General features: G+C 51.9%; 1 protein-coding gene and 1 long non-coding RNA gene across 3 annotated transcripts in view; one reads left to right on the top strand and one right to left on the bottom strand.

Moving 5' to 3' along the window:
* SPATC1 (spermatogenesis and centriole associated 1) overlaps positions 1-10,191 on the bottom strand; it is a 22,024-nt gene extending 11,833 nt beyond the window's left edge. Inside the window, exon 1 of the mRNA XM_058565131.1 lies at positions 9,987-10,191. Coding sequence (XP_058421114.1) covers positions 9,987-10,191 — 205 coding nt within the window. The remainder of the gene's footprint in view (positions 1-9,986) is intronic.
* Positions 3,378-18,125, top strand: LOC131419690 (uncharacterized). Of its 2 annotated transcripts, XR_009223322.1 has the most exons (5): positions 3,378-3,429; positions 4,957-5,430; positions 9,973-10,177; positions 11,362-11,488; positions 17,880-18,125. It is a non-coding gene; the product is annotated as an uncharacterized LOC131419690 (long non-coding RNA). The 2 variants fall into 2 exon arrangements; XR_009223321.1 differs by lacking the exon at positions 17,880-18,125 and having other exon boundaries at positions 11,362-11,571.

Here is an 18,125-nt window from a genome sequence, read left to right as displayed (position 1 = left end):
GCAAGATTCATTGGGGTCTACAAAAATCAATTGTATTTCCAAACACTTGCAATGAATAGTCCAAAAATAAAATCAAGAAAACAGCATAAAAAAGAATAAAATATTTTGGAATAAATTTAACAAAAGAAATGCAAAACTTATACTCTGAAAACTAAAAACATTGTTGAAAGAAATTAAAGAAGATCTAAATAAATGGAAAAACAACTCATGTCCAGGACTGGAAGATTTAATATTGCTAAGATAGCAATACTCTCCAGGTTGATCTACAGATTCAATGCAATCCCTATCAGAATCCAAGCTATCTTCTTTGTAGACACTGACAAGCTGATCCTAAAATTCATATGGATTTGCAAGGAACCCAAAATGGCCAAAGCAATATTGGGAAAAAAAGAAAGTTGGAGGGCTAACTTCCAGATTTCAAAACTTACTACCAAGCTACAGTGATCAAGACTGTGTGGCACTGGCATAAGGACAGACATATAGATCAATGGAATAGAATAGGGAGTCCGGAAATAAATCCATACATCTATGGTCAACTGATTTTCAACAAGAGTGCCAAGACAATTCATTAGGGAAAGAAGAATCTTTTCAAAAAATGGTTCTGGGAAAACTGGATATCCATATGCAAAAGAATGAAGTTGGACCCTTATCTCATACCATATACAAAAGTTAACTCAAATGGATCAAAGAGCTAAAACTATAAAATTCTTAGAAGAAAACATAGGGGCATATCTCCCTGACCTTAGATTTGGCAATGGAATGTTAGATATGACACCAAAAGCATGAGCAACAAAAGAAACAATAAGTAAGTTGGATTTCATCAAAATTAAAAGCTTCTATGTTTCAAAAGGCCCTCTCAAGAAAGTGAAAAGAAAACCCACAGAATGGGAAAAAATATTTGCAAGTCATATATTTGATAATGGATTTGTATCCAGAATATATAAAGAACTCGTACAACTCATACAATAATAAAAGGACAAATAGCCCAGTTTAAAAATGGGCAAAGGATCTGAACAGACATTTCCCGAAGATGATATACAAATGGCCAATAAAGTGCATGAAAATATGCTCAACCTCATTAGTCATCAGGGAAATGCAAACCAAAACCACAATGAGATACCACTTCACGCTCACTAGGATGGCTACAATTAAAAAGTCAGATAATAAGAATTGGCAAGGATGTGAGGAAATTGGAAGGCTCATATGTTGCTGGTGGGAATGTAAAATAGTGTAGCCACTTTGGAAAACAATCTGGCAGTTCTTCAAATGGTTAAACATAGAGTTACCATATGACCCAGCAATTCCAATCCTAGATATATACCCAAGAGAAGTGGAAGCATACATCTACATAAAAACTTGTACATGAATGTTTATAGCAGCATTATTCATAATAGCCGAAAGGAGAAAACAAAAGTCTATCAACTGATGAATGGATAAACAAAATATGGTACATCCATTGATGGAATACCATTCATCCATAAAAAAACCCCAAGCCCCCCCAAATCCTACCTAGAAGTACTGATTCATGCTAAAACATGGATAAACCTTGAAAACATTATGCTAAATGGAAGAATCCAGTCACAAAAGCCACATATGTATGATTCCATTTATATGGAATGTCCGGAATAGGCAAATCCATAAAAACAGAAAGTAAATTAGTGGTTGAGGAAGATGGGTGGTAGGAATGTGATGGTTAAAGGGTTTATTTGCGGGCGACGAAAGTGTTATAAAATTGATTGTGGCGATGTTTGTACATATCTGTGAATATATGAAAAACCATTGAATCGTACACTTTAAATGGGTGAATTGTATGGCATGTGAATTATATCTCAATAAAGTTATTTTAAAAAAGGTTCATTGGGGTCACAGGTAGTTAGGGAAAGACACATTCATGGTTCAGGGGCCAATTAAGTGCACCCCTGGGTGGCACTGCAGGCTCTATGGGCACAAAGTGTGTGTCCACTGCTCAGGGCCAAGACTGTAATGGCCTCAGTCATGGACACAGTGTCCGTAGGGTTTGCAACCCATCAGCGTCACTGATTAGACTCTCAGGAGCAGCCTTGCTGATATCTCTGGCTGGGAGATGGGGAACACTAATAATACTTGTGCCAGGACATCAGGTGTGAATACGAGTGTTCTGAGCTAACAGGAGCCAAGGGCCAAGACTCTGTTGAAGAAATTTCAGTCCTACAGCCTTGTATTCTAATGCAAAATGTACAAGTAATTAATTGTTTTAAATTATTTACAATTTATATTCAATTGATTTAGATTTGTGAGTTGAAATCTTTCTAGGCTTATGCACAGTATTAGAACCTTAAAGAGAACTTTAGATGCGCTGTGTCTACTTAAAAAGCAAATTCACCTGTTATTTTATCCTCAAAACGAGTTTATTCAGGAATAGCCAAGAGAATTGCAATTCAGGATGTGGATGCTATGGCAAACCATAGGTAAATCCAGAGAACAAAAGAGGGAAGCTGCTTTTATAGAGAAAAGGGGGAGTAGGGAGGGGCTGTTCTAAAGGAAAGTCCACTGGGGGAAAATAACAGTTAGGGCGGCAATGGCTTCTCATTGGCTGAGCTGTGGCGTTTCTCATTGACTGGGCTGTTGCCTGGCGGGGAGAGAAATCTTCCTACAGTAGTAAAGTAGTTTTACTTCCCATGGAAGACGTGTCTGTCTCTTCCTGTCTGATATAATCCATGTGTGATGGGGGTGAGAGCTCCGCCTACAAGCCTTCCTGACCCCAATTTAGTTGAGGTTTCTTTTGTTAATTTCCACAGCTGCGTTTATATATTTTATATGTAAGAATTATTTAGGGTCCAGGAAGGTTTGTTTGTTACATCAGACAATTGAAGTTAAAGGTTTACAAACGCAGTTTACAATGCTTTAAACTGTTTAACCGAACTTCTGATTTCCTCCCCAAGCCAGCTCCTCGCAGGGGCAGCTCCAGCCTTCCCGCCGCCAGGCCGGGACTTTGCAGCGGCCTCCTCGGGTCTCCCCCGCTCATCGCCTCGATCAGGACATGCGCCTTTACACGGTCCTGTGTGCCCATCTCCCGCGCCCGGTCCCCCTCTGGTGTGCAGCGGCCCTCGCAGGGGTCCCTCCCCAGTCTGCGCCCCGTTCCCGGCCTCTACGATCTCTGACTCCTCCCTCCGGCGCAGACGTCCGCCCCGCTAGGCCCACACCGGGCCCACCGCGAACAGGGGCGGCCCGGCCCCCGAGACCCCAGTCCACGCGGGGTCAGAGGCCGGGACAGCCAAGGTTGGAGGAGGCGCCGCAGCAGGCCAGAGAGGGCGGGGCGCCGAGAAGGCCCCCTGACGGGGCGGTGCCCGAGCGTGGGGGCGGGACCTGACGGGGCGGGGTTTGGGCGGGACGCTGTTGCTTTCGACGCGGGAGGACGACGAGGGAAGTTGGGCCCACGAGGAGAGACTGGTGAGCGAAGGCGGCTCTAGCTGAGGGTTCCAAGAGAGCTGGGGCTGCAGGACGGGGCGGGGACAGAGCCAGGGGGATGGTGACAGGTCCTGAGAGGGGACGGGGTCGTGAGGAAGGGATCGGGGTCGTGACGGAGGGGACGGGGCCCTGAGGGGGCGAACGGGGCCCTGAGGGGGGGCACTGTGTCCTGATGGGGAGGACGGGGTCGTGACGGAGGGGACGGGGCCCTGAGGGGGGGGACGGGGCCCTGAAGGGCAGGACGGGGCTCTGAGTGGGCGGACGGGGTACTGGGCGAGAAGACAGGGCCCTGGGGGGCAGGATGGGGCCCTGAGGGGGCAGACGGGGTCCTGCGGGAGGGGACGGGGCCCTGAGGTGGGGCACTGTGTCCTGACGGGGAGGACGGGGTCCTGAGGGAGGGGACAGGGTCCTGGGGGAGAGGATGGGGCCCTGGGGGGGCGGACGGGGCCCTGGGGGGAAGGATGCCCTGAGGGGGGCACTGTGTCCTGACCGGGAGGATGGGATCCTAGAGGGGAGGGGACGGGCTCCTGGGGGGGGAGAATGGGGCCCTGGGGGAGGGGACAGGGCCCTGAGGGCGAGGACGGGGCCCTGAGGGAGGGGACGGGGCCCTGACGGGGGAGGATGGGGTCCAGAGGGGACGGACAGGGTCCTGAGGGGGGGCACTGTGTCCTGACCCCGGGGGGGGGGGGGACGGGGTCCTGAGGGGGTGGACAGGGTTCTGAGGGAAGGGGATGGGGTCGTAGGGCAAGGACGGGATCCTGAGGGGAGGATGGGATCCTGAGGGAGGGGACGGGGCCCTGGAGGGGGATGGGGTCCTGAGGGGGCGGACACGGTTCTGAGGGAAGGGGATGGGGTCGTAGGGCAAGGAAGAGATCCTGAGCGGGGGATGGGATCCTGAGGGGGGGACAGGGTCCTGAGTGGCATGTGTCCTGTGTGGGATGTGTCCAGGGGTCTCAGGGTTGGTTCCTGCTGTAGGGAGTAGGGTAGGGGTGGGGGTTGGGCCTGGGCCCGGGGCATCTGGTCCTGGGGGAAGATGGGTCCTGAGGGGCTGAGAAGGGTTCTGAGGGGCTATGGTTGGGTCCTGATGGGGGAGGCGTGGGTCCTGAGGGGAGGAAGGAGGCCCTGAGGAGGTGGACAGACCTTGAGGGGAGGGAGGTGGTGGGGAGCAGGGGTGGTAAAAGGCCCTTCTGAAAAAAGGAAGAAGGCTGCTCCCTGCCCAAGAGGAGAGAGGGGAGAGGGGGCAGCAGGCAGTGGGGCTGGGGAGGAGGATGGGCTTAGGTGAGGAAGCTGTGGGAAGTGGGGGAGGGTGCCAGGTGGGAAGAGCAGCAGAGGTCAGCAGCCGCCCTGCCCTGACGGCTTTTCCCATCCTGACTGCCTGTCCTGTCCTGACCGCCTTTGTGTGGAGGAGCCAGGTCTGACCAGTGGGGACGGGAGCCAGTTTTTGGAGCAGTCAGTGTTTTAGTGACTTGCGCACTCAGTTTGGCCCTCATTTCCTCTCTACTCCAACAGCCCTGCCTCCCCGTCCATCTTCTATCTCCTGAGACACCCCAGTGCGGAGCTCTGAGCGAGTCCCAAGCCCTCAGGAGCAGGAGGCCCTGCAGTTCTAATCCCATCCTGGCTCCACCTCCCACCTTCCGCGTTCACTGGGTCAAGACCTAAACCTCTTGGCGTCTGTTTCTTCGCTGTGACGTTAATTCAGCCAACAGCCAACGTTTACTGATTTCTTGCCACTCAGAATACCCACTCTGACCGTGAAGTTGCACTTTCTGCTTTGCTTAGAAGATCACTTCCGGCCACCTGGTTTTTGAGCCTCTCTAGATCTCTAGTGCACTGGCCTCTTTATTTTCCCCCGTCTGACAGCCCAACCCAGTCTCCACTTCCCTCTGTGATGTGCCCAAACTCTTGGCAAGTCATCAGCAGCTCCGCCTGCCTGCGTCCCCGAAGCCTGCTCCCCACCCCACCAACCGAATGCTGCTGGAGAAGGTTGGTGGCTCCCGCCTTTATAATCCACAGATGCTAGCACCATTTGGGCCCACTACACTGACAGACGGACTTCCCAGGTTCTCCTCTCAGTTCATTCTGCCATTTTCACTCTATTTCAGACCTTCTCCATCTTCCTCTCTCTACCCTTGCTTTCAGAGAATGACATTTTTACAGAGAAAATTGAAGCCGTGGTTCTGGAGTTTCCTCAGCTTCCCACCTGGCATTCTCACTCACCCTTTCCTTCCTCCTTCCCTTCTCCGACAGTGGGAGAGGTGCTCTTCCTTCAGTTAAGGGCATCTTTCACTCTATAAAGTATCACGTTTCTCCTTCATATCTTCCAACAGTCTCTCCTGGCTCCTTCCCTCCACATAGCAACAAACTCAGATCTCTGCCATCTTGAAAAGAAGCTCTGAACTCCATGCCCCTCTCCAGCTACTGCCCCCGCCCACCCAAAGCCACACTTTGTGAACTAAATGTCCACCATCTATTCTCTCCATTTTCTCACTCACTCTTCTGCTCACTCAGTGGGCCTTTCCCACCCATGGTGGTGTTGAAATCACTCTAACCGAGGTCATTTATGCCAAGTCATTAGCACTTTTTTTTTTTTGTTTTACCACTTTTCTTGCTTGACCTCTTGGCAGTCTTTATTCTGTTGACACTCTGTTCCCTTCGAAGCTGTCTCTTGGCTTCCGTGACATTACACTTTTGAAGTTTCCCTTGACTCTCTGGATGCTCCTTTGCCAGCTTCTCTACCTATCCTGACTCAGGACTTGCGCCTCAGTCTCTTCTTACTGTATTCTCTCTTCCCAGATGGTCTCATCCCTTGCTGCAGCTTCAGTTATCAACAAGTCTTGAATCTTTTCTCTCTAGCCCTGACCTCTCCTCTGAGCTTCAGGCTCATATTGCCACTGCTTCCTGGACGTTCCACGTGGATGTCATATGGATGCCTTAAGTCAGATTGTCCAAAATACAACTCATTCGCTTCCTCCAAAACTGCATTTCCTTCTCCCAGGCTCACCCTGGGTAAGAGCACAAACAGGAGGCCCGCATACCGTATGTTGCAATAGTTAAAAGTTATCAGTCTAGCTAACAAACTGTTAAGTTATGTTCCATCCTCTTACCTGACAAATGAACCTTCATAACAACCTGGAAGTTCAGGTTCGAATTTAGGATTCTTGTACTCTCTGGAGTTCTGTGCCAGAATGTGGTGGCTTGGTGAGAGCTCGCCCCTGGCCTCTGACCCTCATCCTGCATCCCTTCTCTTCCCACCTGGGGTTGGTCCTGCGCTGCGAGGGGCCTGGCACACACGCTTGTGAACACCCACAAGCCCAAGCTTTGTTTCTTCCCATGTTTCTCCTAAATGGGGATGGGCCAGAGCTGTGGACTGGACGGGTAAGGAGGTAGTGCTGTGTGCAAGAGTACAAGGGAAGAGAAGGGTGGGCCCAGAAAGAGGAACTGAAGATCAAGTTTAGGAGAGCAAATCAAGAATAAGAGCCTGACTTCATAAGGAAGGCAAGTCACAAGGAACGGGCGGGGGAACCGGCAGGGTGAGGAAGTGGCTGGAGAAAGATCCTCTGAGGCAACTACAGGGATCCGTCTTGGCTGGGCCTGGGGATGAGAGTTTGCAGTCTCAGGACATTTGCCACCTCTGCTGGAGCAGCAGACACATTCTGGACTCTCTTTTTTTCATCCCTCATATCCAAGCAGTTAGTTTTCTTACTAAATAACTTGAATTGATTTCTCTCCACCACTAGTTCACACCATCATCTCCCCCCTGGATGGCTGCAAGGGCCTCAGTCTAACCCATCTCCCTGCCTCACTGTTGTCTCTCTTGAATCCATTTTCCCCACAGCAGCTGGAATGAACTTTCTGAAGCACAAGCACGATTACTCCCTGTTAGAAACTACCAGTGTCTGCTTATTGCCTTTAGGAGCAAGTCCAAGCTCCTTAACATGTCATTTGTGGTCCTTGGCAATCTGACCCATGCTGATCTCTGGAGCTGCGTTGTTCACCTCTCACTGGCCCCAACACACACACATGCACCCCACACATACACTCAAATACAAACATCACACACATACACCACACATACTTACACACATTCAGACACTATCACACACAGCAACTCACAAAACACTCACACACATCACGTATACTGCACTCTCACACACTCATACCACACATATTCATGCAAACAGCCACACGCATTTTTCTCACACTCACACAATACACACTATTGAGGTATGCATGCCACATACTCTCATACATTCTCACATATGCACACTCCAGTCACTTGCACACCCACACCACACATTCTACACATATACCACACAATCCAAATACACACTCACAGACCACATATACTTGCACACTACATTCACATGCTCACACACACCCCTGCTAATGACTGAGACAATAGATGGGTGATTCATATCACTCGTGCTCACACACACCTCACTTCACACCCACACCCATACACTCTCACACACATACCACACATATACACAGCCTGGGCTTTAACCACACTGATCTAGTTCTCATTCCTGCAACCCCCAGGTCCGGGGCTTTGCTGCTCCTCCTCTTGGAATGCCCCTTCCCCTGTCCTGAAGAGGGCTGTGTGCTCTCCCCGCTGTCTGGGCTCACTTCGTTCAGAAAGCCTCTCCTAACTCCCTAAGCTTGACCCTTCAGGAGGTGGAAGACTAGAAGTGGTCCAATGACGTTCTTAAGAATCAAACCTAAAAGGAGAAGGCTTGCTTGGTTAGCCTGGACTGGGAAACCAGAGTCTGGTTTCTTAAACTGTGAGCTTTCTTAAACGTTGTGCCTCCCTATGCGTATTATTTTTGTCACCCTGTCTGTTATCTCCAAGTCATTACTGATACAACCTTTCAAAGGAGAGGGACCTGTGTGCTTGTGATCAGTAAGGAGGGACTGTAAAGACAGGTTCCATGCCACAGCCAGGTTGGATGGAACCCAGTGGGTAGAGAGTGGGGGGAGGCAGCTTTCAAGAGTAAAGGGAAGACAGCTTTGAGCTGGAAGTAGGGTAGTGGGGATGGGAACGCAGACCTGGGGGGTTCAGTGTCTTGGTGGAAAGGCCCAGTTCTTAATCAGAAATGTGTCTAGTTTGGAGTCATCTAAGTTCCGGGACTCATTGGGTCTGCAAGATCCTCTGAGGGCATCTCCACTTCTAGGGTAAGGTTGAAGCCCATAGCAGGTGGGTTGGCTGGGGGTAGAGGGCAGGGCCTGAGGCAGCCTGGAAGCAGCAGCAATTAAGTTGAGCCAGGGAGTGGACAACCCGGCTGAAAGTGCTCTTGGAACTCAGAAAGAGGAGGGTAATCAGTCCCAAATGCCATGCAGACATTGAGAAGGATGTGGCACCTGGGAAGCCACCTGTGACCTTTCTAGAACAGCAGAGTGTCAGGGTCCGCTGCCAAGCTGTAGAGGCTTACGTGGCAGAGACTGAAAGAACGGAGTCCTCCTCTCAGGGAAGGAGGATGGTTTCACGCCTGATTGTGAACAGAGGCAGATGGCCAGCAGGCAGGACGAAGTGCAGGGCCTGTGACAGGGCAGGTCACTGCAAGGGTAAGTGGCTCTGAGCACGCATGTAGAAGTCCGCCTTGGAAAGGAGAGCACACAGCCCTCTTCAGGATAGGAAGGACATTGTAGAGAGCAGGAGAGATGTGGATGTAACAACCACCATTTGTCACCTCCTCGCCCTATGTAACCTTCACCAGCACACTGTGACAGCCACTGACTCCTATTGCCACACATAGGACCTTGCCACCCCTGGAAATTCCCCCTCTGATATCTTCAGTGCCAAACACTTTCTGCCCACAGCTTTCCATTCTTCTGGCACCTCCTTTTTCCTGTCACCACATTCAGCCTCTCTGGCCTGCTGGCCTCTGAGCGCCCTCCTGGCTCAGTCCCTATGCCCCAGGCCTAACCCTGCAGATCTTCACTTCACCTGCTTTTCTGCAAACACCTGTAACTTCTTTGCCCATTCTACTGTCTCATCCTACTCTGTAAGTTTTCTCCAGCCCCAGGCCTCTGTCAGACACTAATGATTCCCAAACCTCATGCTTCAGTCCTGGTTTCTCTTACTGACTTCTAGACTTGGGTTGTCTATGGCCTACTGGCCGTCCCTAAGTGGGGAGTAATGAGGGAGAGTAATGGAGGTGCTAAGGGTAAGGGATGGAGGAGATGGCTGGGGAGGCTGGGAGTGAGTGACATATTGGAGCCAGTAGGGCAGCACATTTAGATTCTGGAGCCTGGGAAATTCCCAGTCTATGGAGCTGCTTGGGAGTTTAGCTGAGAGGAGGGTTTTGGGCTGGGGCTCCTACCATCAGGTGGATGGGACTGGTGCCTCATTTTGCCCTTTCATCCTGATGGTCCTGTGTCCTCACCCTCCCCTCATGGTGGTGCCACCTTCTCACAAGTTTGTTACTATCTATGCCCCTCTCTGCCTGACTTCCCAAGACCTCAGCACACAGTCTCTCCTCTTCGGTGCAGGCTCACCCTTCCCTCCCCGATCTCCTTGAACTCAAGCCCCTAATAGTTACCCTGGCGTTGGGAAGAGCCAGCCGCTGCCTCGCCAACCCCGCTGGTGAACCCGCTGATGCCCAGGCCACCCGCCTGCGTCTTGATCGCCGACTTGAGCTCATGATTCTCCTGAATAAGCCGCACCAGCTTCTTCAGTTCCTCGTTTTCCCGCACCAGCCTCTCGATCTGATGCCGAAGCCCCTCATAATTGGTGAGTAAAGACATGCCCCAGGGCAGCGGGAAGGGTGCAGCCCACGGGCGGGCACTGCACCTGGAGGCTGCCCAGGGCCCCGGGCCTTGCCCGGGCTGGAGGAGGGCGCCAGAGTTTGCAAATAGCAAGGCTGGCCTGGTGGGCCCTGGGTATTGTGAGGTCAGAGGCTGTGCCCTCCTCCTTGCCCTCTCTGCTCTAACAGGCTCAGCTCTCCATGCCTCCAGGCCTGTGCATAGGCCCTGCCTTGGCCTGGAATGTACTGGTCCCTTCTCTGTTTGGCCAACTTCGTTCTCAAGATGCCTCCTCTGTGAAGCTTCCTCTCATCCATGGCAAGCTAATTGCTGCCCTCTAGGCCTCCCCTGCAGACCTTTCCTCTGTCAGCACTTACCCGGCTCTGTGCAGTTAGCTCTTTAAAGCTGTTTTGCTCACTTTATATTGAGGGCAGGGATTGTGTGACTCACCAGCATCCAGCAAAGGGCCTGGTGCAGTACAGGTAGGTAATCGGTGAATATCTATTGAACAAAAACTCATCACCCACCTTCCTGGCCAGGGTGCCCTTGCCTTGGGATCTTGGGCATACCTGGATTTAGCCTGTCAGCCTTCTCCTGGGGACATTCTCTCTTGGACACCTGGATACTGGACCATGCTTTCTTCCAACTCCAGCTCAGAGCCTTTCTCTGACTGCTGGCCAAGGGCTCCCTTGTCCAAGCACCTTGCTCCCTATAGCTTGGAGTTTCTATTTCTGGTGACTCAGGTCCCCTATTCCAAATCCCCTGGTAGCGTCTCCTCTGTGCCCACACCTCTATTCTCTAGCTCCTTGAATTTTCTTTGTTTTTTTTTGGTGAGGAAGATTGGCCCTGAGCTAACATCCATTGCCAATCTTCCTCTTTTTGCTTGAGGAAGATTGCCACTGAGCTAACATGTGTGCCAGTCTTCCTCTATTTTGTATGTAGGACGCCACCACAGCATGGCTTGATGAGCGGTGTGTAGGTCCATGCCTGGGATCCAAACCTGTGAACACTGGGCTGCTGAAGTGGAGTGTGTGAACTTAACCGCTACGCCACCGGGCCATCCCCTCCTTGAATTTTCTTGACTATAGTCCTTCAAGAACCCAAGACTGCATTCCTCTCATCAGGTTCCAAGAACTCAGATCTCTTAGTTCTTATTGTGCTTCCTTTTTTCAGAGCTATCTACAGAGAGAACTTTTTGGACCTGACCTTGGGAGTCAAGGGAGGCTGTGTCCTTGTGACCTCCACTGGTTCTGCAGGCATCCGCTCTCAAACAGGAGATATAAGTCAGAGGGCACACCTGGTAGGAGTGTGGGGATGTGAATGGGATTGAAGATAAGCCAGGGCTGGGGTCAGTGTGGGTTGAGCATTCCACCTGGACCTCACAATGGGGGCCTGCCCCCACCCTCCTTTCATGCCCTGACTGTAGTCCTGGCTGAGTCACTCTGGCCCTAGGGACCAGGGCTGAGATCTCTTCAGTGGGGCAGATCTTTCCATACCCTCTGCTCTTTATAGAACACCTCTGCTTGGCTCTCCTCCAGCACATGAAAATAAGCTTATCACTGCCTTCTCAGTCCTCTCCCACCATTTATTCTTGCCCCACTGTTGGCCTTTCCTTGGGTTGACGCCATTCCTTGGTCTTTGCCATCTGTGATGATTAAATTGTGTGTGTCAGCTTGGCTAGGCTACGGTGCCCAGGTGTTTGGTCAAACACTAGTGTAGACACTGCTGTGAAGGTATTTTGCAGATGTGATAAACCTCTATAATCAGTTGACTTTGAGTAAAGGAAGTTATCCTCAATTGTGTGAGTGGGCTTCATCCAATCAGTTGAAGGCCTTAAGAGAGAAAGGTTTTCCACGGAAGAAGGAATTCTGCCTCAACACTGTCCCAGAAATCCTGCCTGAGTTTCCAGTGTGCTGGCCTGCTCTACAGATTTCCGACTTGCCAGCCCCCACAATTGTATGAACCAATTCCTTAGAATAAATCTCTTAATATACATGAACTCTAACTGATACACCATCTCTATTTCCTTTTGTACCAGTGCTTCTTTCCTCCAAAAAATATACATTGAGCACCAACTGTGTAGCAGGCATTGTGTTAGGAATTGTGGGTTCAGTGCTAATCATAATCACACATTGTCCCTTCCTCATGGACCTTACAGTATACTGGAGAGCAGCTGTGAATCAAATAATCCCATGTAAGTGTCAGTTACCACTGTGATGAATGCCACACGTGGTGCTGGGAGAGGATGTAGTGGGCGGGGTAGACCCAGTCAGCTCAGGGGCAGCCTTCCTTGAGGAAGTGATGATTGAGATGATGTGAAGGAGTGGTCTCCGGTGCAGGAAGAGCTTTCCAGCAGAAGGAATAGCCTTTGCAGAGGCTGGGGGGCAGTGTGCTCCACTGAAGGAACTGAAAGAGGCTGGCTTGTGTGATAGAATAGAGGAGAGTGGACGTATGTGCTGGGGAAGCACAGAGGGCCCAGGCTGTGATAGAGCCTTGTGGCCATGGGACTGATGTTGATCTTCATCCTGACGGCCTTGGGAAGCCCTTGACGAGCTTTAAGGAAGGGGGTGTGGGAATGGATTGGAGGTGAAAGAGCTGCTGAGTGGAGCGTATTAAGGAGGCCACTGCAGTCATCCAAGCAAGCAGTGAGGGTGGATTGGACGCGGGCGGTGCTGTGGAGGTGGGGAGAAGTGGGCAGAGTTGAGAAAAGTTTAGCGGGTACCACATGGACTGGTCTGCATGGGTGAGAGCAGGGATAGCCTCGCAGTTTCTGGTATGGGTGCTGGAGCTGCTGGTTACACCAGCCCAGTAGGGGGGAAGACCAAGTTTAGAGTGAAGATCCTGAATCAGGTTTGGATGTGCTGATGAGATCAGGTGCCACTGAGGCCTCCAAGTAGTTATGTCAAGGAGGCAGTGGTTAATGCTCTGGGTCCCAGGGGAGAACCTGCTTTGTGGGCTGGAAAGATACATTTTGGAGTCATCAGCTTCTAGATGGCAAATGAAGCTATGCGAGTGGATGAGGTCACCCAGGAATCAGTAATGCATGAAAGACCATAGGTTTTAGGCCACTGTGCCTTGAAGAGCAGGACAAGGCTGCAACGGACATAAAAGAGAAATGTCCACTGGGACGGGAGGAAGCCTGACAAGGCTGGGCTAGTGCAGCCACAGGCAGAGGATATTTCAAGGCTACAGAGCAGCAACCGCATTGAATGCTCCTGAGAGGGCAGATGAGATGAAGACTGAAAAGTGTGCATCAGCTTTAGGGACTTGGAAGTCATTGATGACTTAGTGAGGGCTGTTTGGGTGGAGTGATTTGGCCAACGCCAGATTCATGAGTCTGAGAACTGAGTGGGAAGGTAAAGAGGAGATGGGGACACACACAGCTCCTCCGTGAAGTTTGGCTGTGCAGAGGACTGTGGGCGGAGCTGCAGGCTCTGCATCCCCTTCCTCCTTTTGCAGTCTGGTGCCAGGGCAGACTGTGACCCCCACTGCATGGTCAGCGGTCACCATGCCTCTGCTGCCTCCAGCCTCTCCTTAGAGCTGCAGTGTGCAGTAGAGACCCAGGGCTCCCCCAGAACATTGAGCTGCAGCTTCCTGCTCCTTTCTTTGTATTCTTCTTTTCTGGGCTCCATCTGCTCTCTCTACTCTTATTTCCTCTTCATTCTAATTTTCGTATTTTTTTTGAAAATCATGTATACAAGTGTCCTTTGTATCCAAATCTATTGGGTTTGAGTTTGGGATAGAGAGTAGCAAAAGTTTGGAGAGCAAAGGATTCACCCACAAATTTATCCACGTTAATTTGGATCATGCATTTGTGGGGTGAGAGTCTGGGGAGGGAGAGATATCGGGCTGCTCTTCGCTGTCTTCTGTCCAGCCCTTCTGTCTGAGCTCTTGGACAGTGTCACTTTGGAAGGGCCCATGGTTCCTGACTGCAGGGAGGTCGGACCTGCAGGAGTGACAGGAACCTCCCAGCGTCTACTCAGGGTGTGTGTTCCTCATGGGCTCATTAGGAATTCACTGCCAACAAACCTTCAGTGTTTTCCCACTTGCTTATGCTGAGTCAGATCTTCCCTCTTCTGCTCTTGGGTCACTGGCTTTTGCACAGTTTGTGCCCATTTAAATTTGCCTCATTAGATTTAGCTCAGCATGCCAGCTTGGTGATGCCTTCAGGGATCTTTGCTCTCATCTTGGCTTGGGATTTTTTGTAGGTTTTACAGGCTTCCTTGTAAAGCTATCTTCTCAAGGCATAAAATTGCTGAAGAACAAGGACCTTTAACCAGGAGCCCTCTGTCCACACCCCCTTCTACCTCCTGTCTACGTGGACAGGCTGTAGTGTCTTGCCCCCACACGGGGTGTGTTGGGAGGCACCTCCTGGGAAGGAGCCATACTGCACGTGGCCAACGCACATCCTAGCAATACCAGCCAAGTGATCGTTTCCATCCTGCCAGATGTGGCTGTTTGTAACCTCAGGATCGGCTAGCATGCTGTTGCATCCTGCTGCTGACCAGGAGCTCCTGGGAGAGATTTGCCCAGTCTGCACTCCCACAGATTCAGCTGACACTTGATTGCCAGTACCCTCCTGAACGTCAGCGGTGACTCCTCCCTTCCCCTCTCTTTCGCTTCAGATAGTGAAAGGGCCATGGCCAACATTTTTTGAGTGCTTACTGTATGCCAGGCCCTGTTGTAACAATCCTAAGACCCCCTCCGCCAGGCAGATAGTATGAATACCGCCCTCCCAACAGGGGAGGGCACTGAGGCACAGCCGTGTCCAGTGTCTGGGCTCTCCCCTAGGTCCCCACGACCAGTCCGTTCTTCCTACATTTTCCCAGCTGTCAAGGTTGGGGCCTGGTGCAGGCAGCCTAGTCTCTGGCCTGCTCTTCCTGCCTCCAGCCTCATCCCTTCTGCGGCAGCCTCTCTCTGCACAGCTGCCAAGGGGGCGTCTTCCTGACACCCCATTGGATGGAGGCTCTGCTCAGAGAAAAGACTCAGGGTGACGTCCCAGGAGAGCCCAAGGGCCACAGCATACTGCACTGCAACCCAGAGCCCAGTACCGGCCCTGGCACACAGTAGGTGCTCAATAAAAGTATGAATGCGTTTTTATTCAATCGTTTTTCTTTTTTCTAAGAGAAGTCCCACCATGAAGCTGGAGAAGATGTGTTGGCTAGCGTAGAAACAGGCCAGGTGCTAATTGGCCTTCTGAGTGTCTGAGGATGTGCCCCTGGGTTTCTGAGGGAGCGAGTTGTCCCCTCAATGAGCCTGGAGGGCTGTGGGAAGGCAGATGGCCTCAGGGAGGGCAGAGGCATCTGCTTGTCTACCCAGGGCCCTGCCAACCAGAGCCAGGAAGAGAGGCCTCGGAGTAAAGACTCTCCAGATCTTGGCTAGAGACAGAGTCTTCTGGGACTATGACCTTGGTCACCAACCCCAGGGGTCATCCAGTCAGCCTTCATGAAGGGCTCAGGGACTAGAGGCTGGGGCAGAGACCGGGAGGGCTCTGTCAGGCTCTAGAGCCTTGGCAACTTCTCCATGTTGTTAGTTCCTCTCTGCTTTTTGTAAAGCATGATTTGGAGGGTAGCAAGGAGGGGGAGAGCCGGGGAGACCGGCGTGCGGGCTGGGAGTTGAGAACAGTGAAGGGTAGAGCGGTCGCCCCCAGGACAGGGGAATAGGCTGAGCGCCGGGGCTGCTGGAGGCGTGTGGTTGGGGTTCTAGACCCTCAGACTCCAAAGGCCTAACCTCAGACCCGTGTTGCCCCCAACTCTGACCCGCAGTTGATTCCTACTCCTTCTTCAGACCTCAGCTTGGGAGCTGCCCCTAGGGCCCTCCCTTAAGCAGCATCAGAGTAGTTACACGCCCTGCTTCGGGCTTTGTTGCATGGTCCTTGGGCAGGTTCCAACCCTCTGTGACTCTGCTGCTTCATCTTTGAGTGGGGTAATCATGCTCCTTCCTCCTCCTGTCCTGGTGGGGCTTAGATGAAGTATGTGTGTTAAACAGCGAGGATAATGTCTGGCACAGAGGAAGAGCTAAATGCATGTTCTCATCAGCCTACAAGTCTTGAAAGCCTGCCAGGCGCCAGGCGCCATTGTGGGTCCTGGAGGACAGCGGGAACAAGCAGGGAACCCCTGCTGTCTCTGGCTCTATTTATGCACCCAGGAGCTGCCCAGCGCACGGCAGGCTGGAAGCTGTCAGGGGACGGGGAGCACCAGGCTCCCCAGCCCCGTTCCCTGCCCGGAGGGCATTCACAAAGTCTAGGCAGGGGAGAGAGAGGGCACAGAGGTTAGAGGGGCTGGGATCTGACAGGCCTGAGTGAAGCTCCCCATGCTGCCAGTTACAGCCAGCTGACCGAGGACTGTATGACCCTCTGCATGCCTCAGTTTCCTCCTCTTCAGCATGGGGTGGTGATGCCGTCTTGTGGCTACTGTGAGGACTGTGTGTTTGGTTATTTGCTCCACAGCAGGCATCAAGCACCATCTCTCATCAGCCCTGCTGTCACGGAGCTGACATTCTGGTGGGACGACGAGCACACAACAGATAAAAGGATGATAGGGTGGTGGTGCCGCGTGCTGTGGGGAGAAGTAAAGTAGGAGAGGGGGAGAGCAGAGGGGAATGTTCTTTAGGCAGAGTAGTTAGGAGGGCCTCCCTGACACAGCAACGCTTGGGAGGAGACGTGAAAGAAGGGAGGAAGTAAGAAATGAAGATGTTTCGGGCAAAGCCTTCCAGACAGAGGGGACAGTCAGTGCAAAGGCTCTGGGGCGTGTGAGCAGGCTTGGTGCATTTTTGAAGATCATCAAGGAGGCCTGTGAGATGGAGCAGAATGAGCCACAGAGAAAGAAGGGGGATCCAAGGCAGAGAGGCGGGGGATGGGGTTTGTGGCTGAAGTAGGGGCTTTGGGTTTTACATCCAGTGAGATGGGAAGGCTTGGAGGGTTCTGAAGTAGAGGAAGGAGCTACTCTTATCTAAAGATCTGTCCTGGTTTTTAACAACCAGTTCATATGACTGTATGATCTGTGAGGCCCAAGGCTGCAGGATAGTAGTCTCTGTTGGGTCCTTTGAGTCCACTACCAGCACTTCGAAGGCTCTCGGTGAATCCTTGTGGAGCAAGCGCGTGAACCCTGCCCGGCCCTGCCGCTTCCCTTGCTCCCTCAGCCTCTGGGTGAAGTCCAGACCTCTCTGCTTGCTCCGCTCGTCTCCTGCACCCCCACCCTCAACAGCTCACATGGACTTAATGCCTTTGTGGATGCCGGCCCCTCCCCTGGACGCTTCCCTATTCCTCTCACATCTCCTTCAAGTGGGGCGCTGTGCCCACCTCACATGCCACATGGGCTTCCCCGGCCCTAGTTCGTGCCTCCCCTCTGCTCTGGGACACCTGGGCTTGACCTGGTGCCTCTGTGTCAGACCCTTGCTGGCCCTCCAGCCAAAGGCAGTTCCTGAGTGAGTCAGCCCTCTCCCCAGCCCTCAGCTCAGCCCTGTCAGAATAGACCCTTCGAAAGGAAGTTTCATCAGGAATCTCCTTAAACACAAAAGGAAGTGGCAGGCAACAGAGAGGCCTGGTTTTAGGCCCACATCTGGAGGGCGGCGTTTAAATCCTAGCTCACCTTCTACTGGCTGGGTGGGACTGGGAATGGGAGGTCACCACAGGCAGGGCCAGCTCATTTGTGGAGTGGGGAGAATAATACCCAGTCTCGGTTTGTCTTAAGGGTCAGAGGACATCTAAGGCTAAGGGCTGAGGTCAGTGCCTGCGCGTGGCGCTCCATACTGGTCGTGATGACTTCTGAGACTGAAGTCTTCATCTGCCTTCATCTACGGGGCTCACGGGGAGCTGCCTTAAAGAGGTGCAGGGGCCCTACAGTCTCAAGACCCACGGACACACACTAGGTTGTCCTGAGGAGGTCACCAAGCCAAGTGCCACTTCTACAAACTGGCTTCAGGTCTTTTTCAAGGTA

Source organism: Diceros bicornis, chromosome 21 (genome assembly GCF_020826845.1).
Source record: "Diceros bicornis minor isolate mBicDic1 chromosome 21, mDicBic1.mat.cur, whole genome shotgun sequence".
NCBI classification, from domain to species: Eukaryota; Metazoa; Chordata; class Mammalia; order Perissodactyla; family Rhinocerotidae; genus Diceros; species Diceros bicornis.
This window is presented reverse-complemented; position numbering and strand designations above follow the sequence as displayed.